The sequence below is a fragment of the Penicillium soppii genome, assembly GCF_028829465.1.
Source record: "Penicillium soppii strain IBT 18220 chromosome Unknown utg000004l, whole genome shotgun sequence".
Lineage (NCBI taxonomy): Eukaryota > Fungi > Ascomycota > Eurotiomycetes > Eurotiales > Aspergillaceae > Penicillium > Penicillium soppii.
In genome coordinates, this window is record NW_026643234.1 from 3359947 (window position 1) to 3376676 (window position 16730).

The window sequence follows — 16730 nt, forward strand, 5'->3', positions numbered from 1 at the left end:
TTCAACCACATCCTAGGAGAAGAGGCGCATCAATATTGGATGATGAAGTTTTCACACTCTGATCTTCTAGATCCCCAAGTGGTCGCCCATACTTGCCCTACCCACCTTGCTGTGCGTAAAGGCAAATACGACTTCATCGCAACCAAAGCCACTGAAGAATTCCTTAAGCAATGGGAAGACATAGGTGGAAAATTTGAAGGTGGTTGCTTATCTTCCAATGGTTCAATTATGACTTTCGGGCTACCCGAGTGTAAACCTGAGAGATTGCCTATCTTAACAAAACTGACTGAGTTTCTCTTTGTTGTGGATGGTATGTTCTTCCGCTTCTCCTAATATGTCCAATTGACTGTTCTATGACTAAAACAATGTCCATTAGATGTTTTCTCAAGCAGAAAATTGGAGAAAGTATGTACTTCCATTCTGAGCCTATGATCAATTTCCTTATTTTCCTAGTCTTTTTCGACAAGATCCCCAGAGTCAGAAGCATTTCTGGCTAAGAATTCAGCTATAGCAGCGAGCGACAGTCATCACCTGAAGACAACCGAAAAGCAGCTTTACGCTCAAATGCTTGTCGAACTTATTAGAATTGATCCTACGCGAGGAGCGTTGATCATTGAAGCACTGGACCAATATCGATCATGGATTGGGACACGACGAGCAGATGAAATCCAGTCATGGGATGAATGGTACCAATACAGATGGGAAGACGGCGCCTGCCAGTGAGTTATCGTCCAATCTTGAAGAAAAATGATTACTGAATCTTGAAGTCTTTATCTGGCCATTATCATCTTTGCCTGTGAGCTTAATTTGACTCAGGCTGATCTGAAAACCGTTGAGCATATCACTTGGCCTGGCATGGTTGTTACAGCCCTAAGCAATGATATTTACAGCTTTGATAGAGAGGCTTCACTAGAGCTCCAGACGGGTGGTAACATAAACAACGCTGTTTGGCGATTGATGACTGAGCTTGATGTCACGGCTGGTGAGGCCAAGGATCTGCTTCTGCGTGACAAAATGCGCCCACTCGAAACAGAATTCTTGAACAAAAAGAACACATATCTGGCGGAAAATGAAAACCAGCCATCGGATCTGACCTATTTTGTTGAACTGGTAGAGCTCATGGTATCGGGGAATTGGTACTGGGGGGTTTCAGCTTCTCGATATCTGAACTGGAGAGAGAATGTCTATCGCTTTGGAGACGTGAATGCTGCTGATCTTGAGTTTTATCACATTGATGAGACGAAGGCAAAGTGTTCAGACTACCTCAATCTAGCATCATTGAGAATTGAGGTTTCAAAGAAGACACAGCTACTTATTCTGGACAGCGACGTGTCTAAGAATGACCAAATTGTTCCTGAAAAGCCACTAACAAAAGCCGTGAGTCATTCCTTCGCCAATAACCCTAAGAAAAACCAAAGCTCACTATCTGTGGAAAGATACTTCTCGGACCGATTGAGTATATCCAAGGACTTCCATCTAAGAATGTCCGGGGCATTCTTATTGAAGCGTTGGCGTCTTGGTTCACAATCCCCCAGGGGGTGGTTGACCGCATAGAAAAGATTGTCTCATCTTTACACCATGCATCGCTATTGCTTGACGATATCGAAGATCAATCCCCTCTCCGTCGGGGAAAGCCATCGGCTTATCGCATATTTGGAACATCTCAAACCATCAACTCAGCAAATTACCTTTATGTCACAGCCGTGGAGGAGTTATTACAGTTGCCCGCTGATGATTCTCATCGAGCCTTTCTTGGTACGTTCTCGTAATCAGAGCTGACAAGCCACAGCCTATATACTCACATTTTCACTAGAGGAAATGAACAACCTTCACATCGGACAAAGCTACGATATCCATTGGGCGCGTAGCTACAAATGTCCTTCGATCGCCGAATACATGGAAATGATTCAATATAGTGAGTAAGAGAGAATGGTTTTTAATCGCACACGCTGATGGATATTGAATTAGAAACCGGCGGACTATTCTGTATGCTGGGTCGCTTGATTTATACACAAGCAAAGGAGCCAAGGTATATCCATATATATGATATCTGTCCGTTAAGATTGAGACTATCATTAACTATTAATGTTACAGAAAAATTGGAATTGACGACTTGAACAACTTTTTGATTCTTATGGGACAATATTTCCAAATTCGTGACGACTACATCAATCTTACTTCTAAGGCCGTGTGTGATAGCAGTCCATTTTTTTCGATTGAAAAGCTAACGGGCTTATAGTACAAAGATGAAAAAGGATTTGCAGAAGACCTTGATGAAGGCAAGCTTTCGTTCCCTCTGATACATCTTTTGAATCATTCGCCTGATCGCCTCCTGATTGAAAACATTCTCCACGAACGGTCCAAAGACGGAAGGATGTCGAATGAAGTCAAGGAGCTCATTTTGGAAAAGATGAACCAGGCCAAGAGCCTCGAGTTTACGAAGAAGACTCTCGCGTCTCTAGGGTCTCAGGCAAAGAGCGCCCTGGTCAAGCTCGAGGAACAATCGGGAGCAAGCAATTTTATGATGCAGTATTTGATTGAGCGACTGGGCGTTGCTTGAAACGTTCATTTGCATTATGGCTATGCGTTTTACTTGAAATAATTTCGGGTCTTTTTATAAACCTTATGTCAAACATTAAAATGAACAATTTGAACAACCTTCTGCAAATCTGTTCATTCGTACGGGGTAGAGATCGACGAAATTCAAAACAGGAGGAGACAAGTTGATTACCATGGGCACAAGACATATATCCATCACATACAGTTATATAGTATGTAGTGGAGCAAGTATCACAGACCTTCATTTTCAGACACCTTAATTCGATTTCTACTTCGATCCCTTGATGACCCATAAATCGGAGGAAGATCCGGATGCAATTTCACATCAACAAATGGGGTCATCTCCCAACCATGTATACGATGCCACTGTTTCAAACCAAGCATGACGTCCTCGTCCTGCTTAGGGCATTGATAGAGCTTCCACTTTTCCATATCATCAGAAGTCATCCTCCCCAGATGAAGTGAATAAACAGGAAGTGGTATGTCTTGCTTATGTGCGTGCTTAAAATTGTACGCGTGGTCATTGATTTCGATGATTGCCTGTGAATTGTTGCACTGCGTGTGTATGGCAATTGAGCCTCATCCGATTAGAGCCTAAACTTCAAGGGGCATTGCTGCAAACACACATGAAGTTACGAAGCTCTATCCAATTGTGACTTTTGAATTGATTATACATCAAATACATTAAATAGATCAACCCCTTACCTATGAAATTTAGTTTTCTACCATTTCGCCAATAGTATAGACCTTGGAAAGTAGATGCGCTAGTTCGAAACTGGAGTTCTCCCGTTCATTTTTCTTTTGGCTATGCATGTTGCCTCGGCTTTGCTTGGCCTGATGAGCTAGACGGTGTGTAGATTATATTTGCATGTGGAATACCCTCGATAGGTTGCCTGCCTTGATACTAGGGAGGGTATGAAGGCTCATAGTTATACCTCAAGTCTAGATTATTGATCTACTTTGGCATGCAACTTACATATGTACTTTGTATCAGCTCTGGAGAGAAACCTGTATAGCAAGTATTTTTGAAGTAAAGTCTATGCCAAACCAGTCGCATTTTTTTTTTTCAATCTCATCGCTATGTACATGGCCGTTAAGTCTTCATTAAAAGCAGATATCAAGATACAAGAGAGACGCATGCATCACAAAGAATAATAAAGGTAGGGAAGTCGTATCACATCATCATCTGATCCATAAATCGGCATCGTCAAGATAGCCATATTGGAGTCGATTTTCGACATGATGGACAAAGGAAAAAAGTTGAGATGTGTGGAACATCCAACAAGGGTGAGGGGAGATAAAAGTAGCATCAACGTATCTTGGGGCGTGGGCCCAACTTGACAGTCTCTAAATCAGGGCTTGCGTTCCGCAGCGCGTTTTGCCTGATCCGGGTGGACATAACCAACACGGTCTTCGTCGAAAGGCATGGAGGAGATCTTCTTCGAGCGGGAGCGCTTCAAGGTCTGGACAGGGGGTCCGTGGTTGGGCGCAGGATTCGCGAGAGATGGGCCAGGCTTGGCTTCTGTGGTAGTTGGTGCCGCGGCACGCTCGTCATCTTCGACTTCAATGTGGCGAAACTCTTGCTCCTCTTCGTCTGCGTGCGAAGGCGGGGGAGTGTCGGAATCAGACGCGGCCTCGTAGTCGTCCTCGTCATCACTGACCAAGCTGGGGGCTTGATTGGACTCGATCGCGTGAGGACTGAGGTTGACATGGTCCAGGTCTGAGCGAGACTCCATGGACTGGGCTTGGCCGGCGAGAGTGATGTCCAAGAAGGTCTGGGGTCGCGAAGGGGTGGCTTGGTCCATTGGAACATGGGCGCGTTCGAGGGCCTTTCGGCTCTCGGGCTCGGCGGTTTGTCCAACGGGCATGCGCATTGGCTGGCGACCAGCGCGGGCACCGAGGTCCTGGGTTTGTGTTGGTCGGCTGTCGTCGGAGTCGCAGTCCTCATCAGAGAGGGCGCCAAGATCCACGGGCTGCTGAAATTCCTGCACCAACTTGCTCATGTCGAGACCGGCGCCTCGAGATTTCATGAGGGCAGACAAGTGAGGAGTGGCAGGGGAGGCCAGGAAGCTGGGGTTCGGAGGTAGTCTGACAGGAGCAGCTTGTCGGCGAGTCGGGTCAGTGGCGGGAGGAGTAGCAACAGCGGAGGCGTTAGCCGCGATGGGCTTAGAAGGAGTAACAACGTCTTTAGCGGGTGTTGGGAGAGCTTTTGAAGGGGTAGCAAGGTTCGAGCGAATCAGAGGGTGAACGTATCCCGGAGTCATAGGGTTAGCAGTAGGCTCAGCAGAACCACCGACCACAACTCCCGCGTCGTCCACCTCAACAGATTGACCACACGCCACAGCGGCAGCGTCATGACTAGCAAAGTTGCGGTTGTGCGCAATGCGACAATGATTTATAAAACCTTGAGTACTGGAGAAGTTGTCCCGTCGACAGTCCAGACAAACCAACTTCACCAACACACCATCTGACTTGCGTCGGATGAGCATCGGCCCAGACTTTTCCTTGACCACGGGATACCCAGCCGGGAGCGCAGTATGCTTTGCACCAGTTGAGCCACGCTGAGGGCGCGACTTTCCAGCAAACATACTCAGGTCCCCTGGATTCCCACGCGTCGAGCGACCCTCCGGAAGAGTTCCAGCCAACATCCCAGAGTCCTCGCCATCGAAGCGCGGGTCCTGAATCAACCACCGAGCGTAGTGTCGCGCGTACGGTCCGTCAGTTATTCCCCACGGCGCAGGCGACACTGCCGGACCATTTCCAGGTGCCAACAGTGAGGCGCCAGTGCCGGAGCTCACATCCGCGGACAAGCCGGCGACGTGAGAGCCCGGGTAAGGGATTTCGCCACAGCGTCGCAGCTGTTCCAGAGCGACCTGACACTTGGCGATCTCCTGGTCTATGAGACGGAGTTCATTGTGCTTCAGAAGCACTTCCAAGCTCAGTTGGGCTGAAATCGTTTCCCGAAGTCGGGAGATACTGGGAGCGGCGACGGCGACCTGCGCCGATGGACGCGATGCGACCGGAGAATTTGAGGTCTGTGAAGGAATAGAGTCGGTCGAGATCACTGAGGGTAGACGCGTTGACTCGGTGCACAGTTTTGTCGGGGCGGGTGCATCGGTGGCGGAATCAGAACGTTTGCGCTTCACAGGGATTGACAAGGAGTTCAAGGTGCCTGGTGCTAGCATCTTGACTTCCTCAATCATTTTATTCCCTCCTATTGAAGAAGGCCAAGGAACGAGCCTGAACATGCCATGAGAGTGCATATGGTATTAGGTCGATGGTCCATGCGTTTCAAGATATTACTAAAAAGGAATGGACGTCGACTTGCGACCGATGATTACGGTTTGGCGGGTTAATTGGGGGTGTAAAAATCTATTAATAAGGGCTTGAGTGGTTTTTGAAAAAAGAAAAAGAGAAGAAGGAAAAAAAAAGAAAAAGGTGTACACAAAGAATCCTAAAGATTATTGAAAAAGAAGAAAGGGGAAGAAAGGGGGAAATACCAAGAAACAGAAAAGAGAAACAATGGGAAACACTTCTTCGTTTTGCTGGGATGATCCAAAGTGGAGTAATGTGATGTGATGTGATACTTGTTGATCTGCTACTAATTATACGTTCTGGCTAAGTACCGATTTTCCCCCCTAATCGTAAACTATTGGATCAATCTCTTTACAATTGAACGACACGTCATACACTTTTTGATTATTATTATCATATTCTCACCCTGGGCATATTTGTACCATAGATCATACACAATTGATCTACTATTTTTTATGAGTAAATATTTACATATCATACACTAAAACACTAATTGTTTAGAAAATAAGATCTATTATCAAACGCTGTGCTATTCACGGACAATATCATATTGTTTGTCATTTGTACATGAATGTATTTTTTATTTTTATCTTTCTATTGACATTGATACAATCAGGCTTTAAGGTACAAGTGTCCTATTCGGATGTATGCGGCTACCCTTTACCAAAATCTACCCAACGAAGGCAAACCAGTCTACCGGATCTTATTCGTTAGTCCATCGCCAAGAATCTTAGTCTAGGCCCCTAGGTAAGCCAAATCCAGTTGTGTACGCGATCTATCAAGTGGCGGGAAATATCTAGCAAATCAAAATGACATCTAAGGGGGCGATAAACAGGATTACATAGGATATCCAAGTGAGCTGCTGCGCCTCAACGGGGTATTTATTTGTACAACTAAAACATGATTTGGTCAACTTGTGGCTAATGGAAAGTCGTGGAACGTCGTCGAAACAAATCGGGAAAATCGGACAATGCCGCTTCCCCAGGTTCTCACATGCCGAACTATAAGCCACGGTATTCAACACCTCTTTCGTAGTATTGTCCATTCTACAATATCATATGCTTTCACTCATCTCAGTCTCCAAGGCTACAGCTTCATTTAAGTAATCTCTTGCTCGGACATCCCGATCTATCCCTCGGGGTATTTCCCCCGAAATCAACAGCCTCTGGCATCTCCGAGCAAATTAGCACATGATTAACCTAACCTCCAAGTAGCCTCCCCACTTCCCTCATCCACTCATAACTCCTCGTTAACGTTATCCGCTAACCCGGCTCCATAATCCCTGACTATCCTCACTATCCTGGGGTAACCGACGGACAAATAGGCGAATTAGCGGTTCCTGGCACTCTTGGCTGTGCCGTGCCAATGCCGGCCTGCATATAACGGCTCACCCAAAATGGAGCTCCACCATCTCGATCTAACGCTTCCAAGCATTTGGTCCCGAGATCAACATCTACCATTGTAGTATATCACTCTGGGATATCCGAGTCTCCCACGTTTTCCCACGTTTTCCCACTTCTGCACTCCACATTTGCGGGGATGAGAAGGGTTCATGTCAACTTTGTAGCGATGCACGGGTGGGAAAGCCGGCTCTTCGTCTGAGGTCATGGTCGAGATATTGGAGTATATAAAGGACCGTTGGATGTCGAGAATTGAAGATCCACATTCCATTCCCAATTGCAAATTCCAGCCCGTTGCTCCTCCCTCCATACGCCATGCGTGCCATACTCCCAACCCTGGCTGCTCTCTTCATCCAACAAACAGTAGCTTCACCACACCAGCTAACAGCACCCCACAAAGCCAACACCAATACCAACAAATATGTAAACTGGCGCACCTTCACCGGCCACGGGGTCAACCTAGGAGGCTGGCTCGAACAAGAATCAACAATCGACACGACCTGGTGGGCCACCAACTCCCACGGCGCGAGTGACGAATGGACAATGTGCGTCAACCTCGGCAGCGCCTGCTCCTCTGTCTTCGAAGACCGCTACAAAACCTACATCACCACCGCCGACATCGACACCCTTGCCCAAGCCGGCGTGACAATCCTGCGCATCCCAACAACCTACGCCGCATGGATCAAGCTCCCCGGCTCCCAGCTCTATCACGGCAACCAGCAGAAGTATCTGCGCAAGATCGCCCAGCATGCAATCACAAAATACAACATGCACGTTGTCATCGACATCCACAGTCTGCCCGGCGGCACAAACGGCCTAGACATCGGCGAGGCTGTCGGGCACTGGGGATGGTACGACAATAGCACAGCCCTGGAATGGAGTCTCAAGGCCGTCGATGCGCTCGTGGAGTTTGTTGCCTCGTCGCCCAATCCATGGAGCTACACGATCGAGCCGATCAACGAGCCGGTTGATAATCGGGATTTCTCGACATTCGGCACCCCGGCCGCGCTCTCCGATAAGGGCGCGAAGTGGCTCGTGAAGTACATTCGGGCTGTGCTTGAGCGCGTTGAAAAGGTCGATGCTCGCATTCCTGTTATGTTCCAGGGCAGTTTCAAGCCTGAGACATATTGGAGTGGGTTCTTTGAGAAGGACCGGAATTTGGTTTTCGATGCCCATCATTATTACTTCCAGTATACGAATGCGACGTCGGTGAATCTGCCGACGTTTATTTGTAAGGATGCGGCCGATACCAAGGGGGATGGGAAGTTCCCAGTCTTTGTTGGTGAGTGGGCTATTGAGGCGGGTGGGAATAACACTCTTGCGTTGAGGGGGGAGAATCTCAAGGCCGGTCTCTCGGCCTGGGCTCAGTACACGCAAGGTAGTACATATTGGACGGCCAAGTTCTCCAGCAACGCGACTGTTGCGGGACAGGGAATCAAGCAGAATTATTGGAATTTTGCCGAATTCATTAAGGCTGGGTATCTAGATGGAGATGTCGTGGTCAAGAATTATTGCTGAGAATAACCCACATATGTATCTTTGGTTGTATATATGATGTGATATGAAGATATGAGAGTGAAGTTTTCGCTGGCCAAATGCCAGAACTTGGAGTCCATATTATTTGGGCATTCAGCAAATATAAGATTCAATTCATTCTTTTTTCAGTAATTCACAACCCTGATAAAAAACGCCTATTGCAATGAAAGCAAACGCTCGATTCAATATGAACAGAAAGCAAGCATGACCTCATAAGCACAAAGCAGACCATATACGCCGCAAAATCCATGAAACATGGTAATGACAAGAAAACCAAATAAAGGTAGAACCTCAAAATCGAAACCGGAGTGACCGGACGAGATCAACCCGGAACTCGAGTTTCAGAACCCAGCCAATGGCCAAACTCAGTTCATTGCCCACCCTTAATGCGCAGAATGAAGTTCACCACAACAGCGGCAAGAAGCGCAATGGCAAGGATGGTAGGACCGAATCGGTCGTCGATACCGCTCTGCCCACGGCGGCGAATACTCTGTGCTCGCCAGTGGAATGTAACGAGGGCGTAGATCATGGCGCCCATGGCGATGACGGTGAAGAGGGCGGCGGAGATGCGGCCGATGCGGTCGCCGAAGTTCAGGAGGCCGACGGCCAGACCGCCGAGGATGACAGTGAAATTGAGCCAGGAGAGGAAGGTGCGCTCGTTGGCGAAGAAAACTTTGGGCTCGACGCGAGTGGGGAGCGCAATTCGCTTGCCTGGGCTTGTTAGTCTGGATTGTAATGTGGGTGAGGTTGGGGTTGCTCCGACTCACCCGGAGCGGTTTGGAGGAGAGGTTGGCTCGACATTGTGAGGTCTGGGGAGAATTGGGAGTTACAAGAAGAAGAATCAACAAGAAAAGAAATTTCCGGAATTCAATTCAGGTACTAAGAGAAATAAATCGCCAGAGGGTTTGGAGACAGCTCGTCGCAGATGGGTCTAGCGCGGGTAGCTTTCGACAGCACGTGCGTCTACGATTTGATGAGAGAATCAGGTGACTCCATCTTCTATGGGTCTCTTGTTTAGCGTGTTTGTATTCCCTCGAACAATCATTTATATCTTCCATTGCTTGCTAAATATATTCTTTGCTATATAATGACAATGTCATAACATGATAATTCGATGCTTCGAGCCCTGGAACGAAAGGGTGCAGATGCCATAATATCCCCCGAAGGAAGATTGACAGGTCCACTACTTAGGTAAATCAAGATCACCCCAATAGAGTACTCGGGATATATGTGTGCCATCCACTGTACCATCGCCCTCGGAACCTAGACCCACATAGACTACATGGACCACATCTACAAGGAAAGATTTCAATCCAATCACTTGACATTCCCTACAAAAAAATGCTCACACCGAGTACAATACTGCAAGGTTAAGTGAAAGAGAGGTGAGCATGGGAGAGTTTCATAACTGGCACACAAGATGAAGCGTGAGTAACGTACCAGTCCTAGAATTGGTCGTTCCAAATGACGAAGCCTATCGCCTCACCTAGGCATACAGATTTACCTAGGAAATCTGTTATCCGTGAGAAAGGCATTGATTCCACCGACTAAGACCATGTTCTTCAATGATGCATTAAACAAAAAAAGCTAGAATGACTACCTAAACCAGCAACCAAATACGGATCTATACCGTAGCCTTCTTGGCAGCGCTAGAGTCCCAGTCCTCACGAATCAAATCCGCCGCCTTCTCCGCCACGGCATAGACGCTGCTAACAATATTGCCAGAAACGTTATTTGGGAAAATGGAAGCATCGGCAACGCGCAGACCCTCAACACCCTTGACTCTAAGTCTGCTATCCAGCGCATCGCCCATAGCAACAGAGCCGCAGATGTGATACTCGCCTGCAATGGTGTCGTGCACCGCCTTTCGTCCAGCATCCAGGTCTTGGAGATTCACTGAGGGCTCCGGGAAAGCACGACGAATAATCGATGGCTTTAGATTCTTGTTTTCAGCGACCTGGTCGCTCCATCTAAGGAAGGCGGCGAGAAGAGAGACATCTGAGGCGTGGCCGGCGTAGTTGGGGTCAATAATGGGGGACTTGGTGGGGTCTGGGTTGTGTCAGTTCCAACGAACCTTTCACTAAATGCATCTTGGATTTGACTTACCTGCGCTTTCAATGTGAATTGAACCTCTTGCTACGGGGTACTGCAAACATAAAGCCAAAGTCAATCCAGCAGGCTTGTCCGCAGACGGAGGCGAAATAATTTGGCCTTGGTGCTCCACTCCCTGGGGGTCCATTGTAGCAGGAACGGTGACAAGTTGCATGTTAGCCGAGTGGTCACTTTCGATATGTGCGATAATTTGCGCAAGTTGCTTCTCGTGGAATGCGCTAGTTGGCTTGACATCGCGGATGCTTTGAACAACCTCCGCCAGCTCGGCTTCGGACAGGATCTTCTTTGCAGGGAAGAAACCTTGCATACTAGCAACGCAGCTCAAAGGTCCGCCCTGGGTCTCAGCGTACTGTTTTCCGGCAGCTTCCATTGCCTCGGGAACTTGGGTCAGGGTGTCTAGAGTGACGACACCTGGCTGCACCTCCAGCAAAGACAGGGTGATAGAGTGGTCCTGCACATTTGCGCCAACACCCTTGTTGGCCACCTTGCACTCGACACCTGCAGCTTTCAGGACGTCGGGATCACCAATTCCGGACAACTCCAGAATTTGTGGGGACTTGATTGTTCCACCGCTGACGATAATCTCGCGCCGGGCAGAGACTTGGTACTCGACTCCATCGTGGGTGAGGCTCACGCCTGTTGCTTTATTGCCTTCAAGAACGACTTTGTTGACGAGGGCTTCGCAGAGGACTTTCAGGTTTGGTCGAGTTTGCCGGTTTGCCTCGTAATATCCTCGTGCTGCGTAGCTGCGCTTTCCCTTATTGGGTCCTGTCCGAACGACCGCACCAAGGGTGTGATAGAATCCGATGTGATCTCCGCTCCAGGGGTCGGAGGGTTTATTCTGGATTCCAGTGACTTCTTCGCAGGCTTTGATAACGTCGTTTTCAATTGGCATGAAGGTATCGTTGAAACTTGTGCGGACTGGCCCACTTGTTCCGTGGAAGTGGCCTAGCAATGGCATTGTGGAGCGATCGTTGATTGTTTCGTCGATCGGCTCGAGGGTCTACATTGTATTGTCACCAATTGAATCCAGAGGAAAACTTTTTGTTCAGAATGGGGTTGACGATATGTACCTGGTGCTTCCGCATATAAAGCTGCATATTCTCCGCCGACCAGCCTTCATCTTCGGCCAGTTCCGCCCAGTCATCGTAATCCTGCAACGATCCTCGCACGTACATCATATAGTTGATGCCGCTCGATCCACCGAGCAGCTTTCCTCGCGGAATATGATGTTTTTTCCCATGGTTACCTTCCTAAAAACACGAGAACGGTCAATAAACGCTATTGACTCTATGAACACAGTACAATATACCTGAGGAGTTGTATACAAACACCAATCATAATCGGGATTCTCAAACATCTGGCTAAATGCCGCAGGTGTATCGACTAATGGATCTCCAATGCGATACTTTCCCGCTTCAATGACACCGACAGTCACATCAGGGTTCTCGCTAAGCCGCGAAGCAACGACGAGTCCGGCAGTGCCACCACCGCAGATGACATAGTCGAATGTCGTACGGGTGAACTCCTCAACGGAGCAGGTTGGTTGAGCCATTATTCTTTGTCTTGGGATATCTTGAAGACGACGAAAAAACGGAAAAGGGAATGAGGGGTAGCCTGGTTAAATCAATTCGGCTGAAGTGCCATGACTATTTATTCAAGTAACCATATTATCGTACATGGGACTAGGCCGTAAGCTCTGGGTGAGGGGGCGAAAGAGGATCTTCTTTTAGGGAAATGCTGGGAGGCCAAATTGTTGGTGAGCTTGGCCTGCAGTAATGGCAAAGCTAGGGGTCTCATCATCCTTAGCGGGGTCTCTGGTTGGTCTGATAGTTATAGTGGACATCATCGCTGATCAATGAGGCTTAGGTTTTTGAATATCCCTCCCTCCCCCCGCAGACCCCGGGGCAATTCATTTTTGAGAAAACATGTTCAAGTCAAGAGTTTGCGGGGAAAAACTCTATATTTGAATCTATTTCACAATGTCAATAATCGACTAAACATACTCGCATCACTGTCCAAATCCACATACAGCGGCGCACCATCCAAAATGTATAAAAGCACAGAAAACTTCCTTTTCTGCGGGATAAGCGTAAGGCATGAAACCCCACTACACCCCTCTGGATTAAATTGCACAACATATCAGCGCCCCATTGCTTACGTTGACCCGCCCCTTCTGTACCTCCACGTCGGTCACATGAAATTCGATAGCGAAGCACTCATCGCCAGATTAAGGCACATTAAGCCGAACCGCTAGCAAATCAAAACATTGCTCTGCGGATTGCGTCGACTTCGGTACGTTGCCAAGAGCACCTTGATTAGCATGGCCCGGTGGGTTGAGACTTGTTTTGGCGCCTAGTTCTGTTGTTGCGGATAAGTAAAACCTTCGCCACGACGCATTCTCAGCCCGATACCCAAGCCTCAAGAAGACGCGCGCCTTTGCTTGTTTAGCGTGCTTGTGTATGCGATCCATCACTTCATTTGTTGGGTATAAGGTATGTCTCAGCTAAAGGGAAAAGGGCATGGCGCATCAGCTGCTAGATACTGCCGCAGGATGTCATTCCGCGTTCCAGCATTGCCAGTAAAAGAACAAGGTATATCTGTAAATCGCTTCAAAAATGCTATATGTACAATGTATTAGTCCAACCAAGTAGAAGCGCATGAACGTTTGCGGCGTTTCTCCCGATATTGACGGCGATCTCGTCACAGCGACATTTTGCGCTGTACCCACGAAAGGGCACTACCCCACCTGGGATCTCCGGGTCTCAGGGCATCGAGCAACTCAGTAACCAAAGCTTTCCCCGAGTTCCGCGCCCACCACCGCTGTCCGTCGAGCTCCGTCAACAACACACCCCAATACATAAGAATCAACAATGAAAACGGCTGCCGACACCTCAAGCTATCAACAAAATCCTTTTCAACACGTGCAAGCCAAGCAAGCACGGGCGCAGGATCGGCAGAACGCGCAAATTTCGCATAACAATGCCGTAAATGTGAAATGACCTCTTTATTGATTCGATGCTGCTCGGAATAAATTCCAATCATCACCTCATCGTTCAACGCCGACAGATTCGCCAGGGCGGCCTCGGTATCTGCGTCGAGTTCCTCGGGTGTTTTTTTCCAGAACTCGCCTTGTGAAAACAGCTCCAGGTTGATCCAGGATTGGCTGACTTGTAGGATCTTCCTGACGCCCTGCAGTAGCTCGAATAGGACCACAATGTTCTCTGTGATGCTAGTGCCTTCGTCTTTTGTGACTGTTAGTCGTGGTGACGCGATACTGATCGCGATCATCACGATGGAATGCGCGAAGACTGCATCGCAGTTCCGCGGTGTGATGCTGTCAATCGCGTTGCGAAAGGGCGTTAGGCTGCGATTGTAGTACTGTAGTCCTGTGTCGAGGTAGAGCAATGCTTCCGCTGGCTCCGCTGATGTAGCAATGTGCATTGAGGCCAGGGCCAAAATGCCGTTCATAAGATAATTATGTTTGAGAGCCAGTCGAGGGATAGTGATTTGCCAAATTTGGGTCTCTGATTCGCTGACGCACAAAGTTTGAAATGTCTCTGTGGAAAATTTATGCATCAATTCTAAATTGTCGATCCCGAATGTGTTTGTTTGTCCGGCAACTGGAGAACGGCCATCCAGCGACCGGGCGTCATTTGAACTGGGTGGGGTGCGAGTTGTAGTTCGACGGGCGGCAGCGACTTTCAAGTAAGTGCACTCCAATTCGCGATTTGTGCAATTCGAGCATGGTGGACCCTGCTCATCGCACTTGACCCGCCTAGTTCTGCATTGATCGCACCCATTGCGAGATTTGGTGTGCGCTCGAAGGGGGGGCATGTTCAAAGTTAAATAACATGCCGATATCCAATCAGGGAGAATGGGGATAAATGGGGAGAAACGGTTTCATGAGAGATTATCCGAGATACTGAGAGTGGTATCATGTGACTCGACTCGGTCTAGAACAAGTATACGTGTTGGATTGAGGGAGAGGATAAGAGTATCACAATTTTTAGATAGAATGCATGGATAGGTTTATAGAAACTTATTTTGAATTTGTATTTAGTTTTGGAAATATTGATCAGGTTGACGATATCATAGTTATTGCATTATTTTCGTATTTCATATTGCAATGATATACATAAAAATATATAGAAGTGGCAACCATGGCCAACACATAATTAAGAAATAAAGTTAAATCAGAGTATTAAATCACTCGCAAAACGAGACTTGAAACTTCCACAATCTAAGTCACACTTAGATAAGTGCAGCGGCGACAACAAGTCCTGCACCAACAACACCAGCAATATTACCAGACATCATGTGGGCAGCGCCAGTGTACACGGGGGAAGAAGCGGAGGCGGTAGCGGAAGTGCTGCTCCAGGAACCAGACATGGTGGAAGAAGGAGTAGGCATGGACATACTGCTCTTGCCATTGCCCATACCCATCGCAGCCATACCGCTAGGAGTACCAATAGCACCCTTCTTGCCAACCTATTAAATCAAGCAACATCAGTCCTGCGAAACAAGGGACCGGGCGCCCCAATAGAAAATGTGAACAGCAAAAGGTAATTCTAATTTACCTCGACGATAGCGGGTCCCGCGACAATGTTGTCATCAGTCGCCTGCTTGTTGCCCTTGGTCAGGACGAAGTAGCTCTGTCCGGCAACGCCCTTGGGGACGGTGACAGTGAACTTGCCATCACCCATGGACTCAATGGAGGCCCAAATGGGACCAGTGACGGTGATGAAGGCGGCGCTGATGTCAGTAGCTGAGGTGTCGAAACCCTCGCCGGCAGTGACGGCGACCTTATCACCGACCATCACGGCAGCCATTGAGCTCATAGTGAGCGAGGGGAAGGCCTTGACGGGGAGAGCGCCATTGCTAGAGGGACATGAGGCGATGAAGGGAGAGGCAACAGTGTAAACCTCATTGAAGTCGAGAGGGTTCTCGAAGGCCTGGGCAAAGGGGACTTCACCGAGGGCGGCGCGCAGGTAGGCGCTATGGCGAGCCTCGACGGTGAGAATGCTACCAGCGGCGGTGAGGTAGGCATCGTTCATGATGGAGGCGGCGGCACCGAGGTAGGCGCTGGCACCGACACCTGGAATTGTTGTTATTAACCGGGGCTATTGTGATTCTTGGATATTTACTTACCCTCAAGAACACTGGCGAGGGCCAGGAAGCTGCTGACATCGGTGGATGGGAAGCTGTAGGTGCAGGCGGCAACGGGGGAGGCACCGGCAGCTATAGAAATGTCAGTTTTCCTCAGTATGTGTTATTGGGAGTGGGGACATACCCTTCAAAGCAGAGGTCAGGAATGACACGTGCTCGGTCTCATCAGAAGCAACCTCCTGGAGGTTGGCATAGAAGGGGTCCTTGAAGCCGGCCTTGACGAAGTCTGCCTGGGTGTAGTTCTTGAGACCCTCCTGGTAGAAGGCAGCCTCGAGGTGCTCAAGGGTTAGAGCATAGTTGAGGACATCGGCTAGCAAGATGGAAATGTTAGTTGTTGATCACTAGGCTTTTGATTGGGGAGACATGCCGTCAGTGATGGCACGCTTGGAAACGGGGCCGGCGTTGGCAAGACCGATGGCAGCACCGGTGAGAGCGATGTTGGTGAACTTCATTGTGCTGGATTGTGGGCTTGAATTTTCTCTTAGATTTGATGTATGGCTCTGAATGAAGGATAATCAGGCCACTTCTGGGGCGAGCGAGAGATCTTTTATAGCTGTCATGCCGGCAATTTGAGAATCCGAGGAATGGATACATGGGATACTTTCTGGCGTTGACATGGCTAGGCCATGCGAGACTAGC

The 16730-nt window shown here is 48.5% G+C and overlaps 7 protein-coding genes across 7 annotated transcripts; 2 read left to right on the plus strand and 5 right to left on the minus strand.

The window, feature by feature from the left end:
• Positions 1-564: 564 nt before the first annotated feature.
• N7529_004681 (bifunctional terpene synthase/polyprenyl synthetase family protein) lies at positions 565-2560 on the plus strand (the record flags this gene model as incomplete). Its single annotated transcript, XM_057240208.1, has 7 exons — positions 565-719; positions 768-1377; positions 1437-1755; positions 1814-1915; positions 1969-2029; positions 2095-2188; positions 2240-2560. 7 exons carry the CDS (start codon positions 565-567, stop codon positions 2558-2560), a joined length of 1662 nt encoding a protein of 553 aa, XP_057099503.1.
• Positions 2561-3911: 1351 nt separating this feature from the next.
• N7529_004682 (uncharacterized protein) lies at positions 3912-5762 on the minus strand (the record flags this gene model as incomplete). The annotated part of the gene is made up of 1 exon (XM_057240209.1): positions 3912-5762. One exon carries the CDS (start codon positions 5760-5762, stop codon positions 3912-3914), a length of 1851 nt encoding a protein of 616 aa, XP_057099504.1.
• Positions 5763-7589: 1827 nt separating this feature from the next.
• On the plus strand, positions 7590-8792 carry N7529_004683 (uncharacterized protein; the record flags this gene model as incomplete). The annotated part of the gene is made up of 1 exon (XM_057240210.1): positions 7590-8792. The coding sequence occupies one exon, from the start codon at positions 7590-7592 to the stop codon at positions 8790-8792; it is 1203 nt and encodes a 400-aa protein (XP_057099505.1).
• A 388-nt stretch (positions 8793-9180) lies between these two features.
• N7529_004684 (putative vacuolar transporter chaperon Vtc1) lies at positions 9181-9611 on the minus strand (the record flags this gene model as incomplete). The annotated part of the gene is made up of 2 exons (XM_057240211.1): positions 9181-9521; positions 9578-9611. 2 exons carry the CDS (start codon positions 9609-9611, stop codon positions 9181-9183), a joined length of 375 nt encoding a protein of 124 aa, XP_057099506.1.
• An 823-nt stretch (positions 9612-10434) lies between these two features.
• On the minus strand, positions 10435-12477 carry N7529_004685 (GMC family oxidoreductase; the record flags this gene model as incomplete). Its single annotated transcript, XM_057240212.1, has 4 exons — positions 10435-10859; positions 10917-11925; positions 11996-12175; positions 12235-12477. The coding sequence occupies 4 exons, from the start codon at positions 12475-12477 to the stop codon at positions 10435-10437; spliced, it is 1857 nt and encodes a 618-aa protein (XP_057099507.1).
• Positions 12478-13625: 1148 nt separating this feature from the next.
• On the minus strand, positions 13626-14759 carry N7529_004686 (Zn(II)2Cys6 transcription factor domain-containing protein; the record flags this gene model as incomplete). Its single annotated transcript, XM_057240213.1, has 1 exon — positions 13626-14759. The coding sequence occupies one exon, from the start codon at positions 14757-14759 to the stop codon at positions 13626-13628; it is 1134 nt and encodes a 377-aa protein (XP_057099508.1).
• Positions 14760-15176: 417 nt separating this feature from the next.
• N7529_004687 (ferritin-like domain-containing protein) lies at positions 15177-16543 on the minus strand (the record flags this gene model as incomplete). The annotated part of the gene is made up of 5 exons (XM_057240214.1): positions 15177-15413; positions 15503-16020; positions 16074-16163; positions 16216-16401; positions 16459-16543. 5 exons carry the CDS (start codon positions 16541-16543, stop codon positions 15177-15179), a joined length of 1116 nt encoding a protein of 371 aa, XP_057099509.1.
• Between the last annotated feature and the right edge of the window lie 187 nt (positions 16544-16730).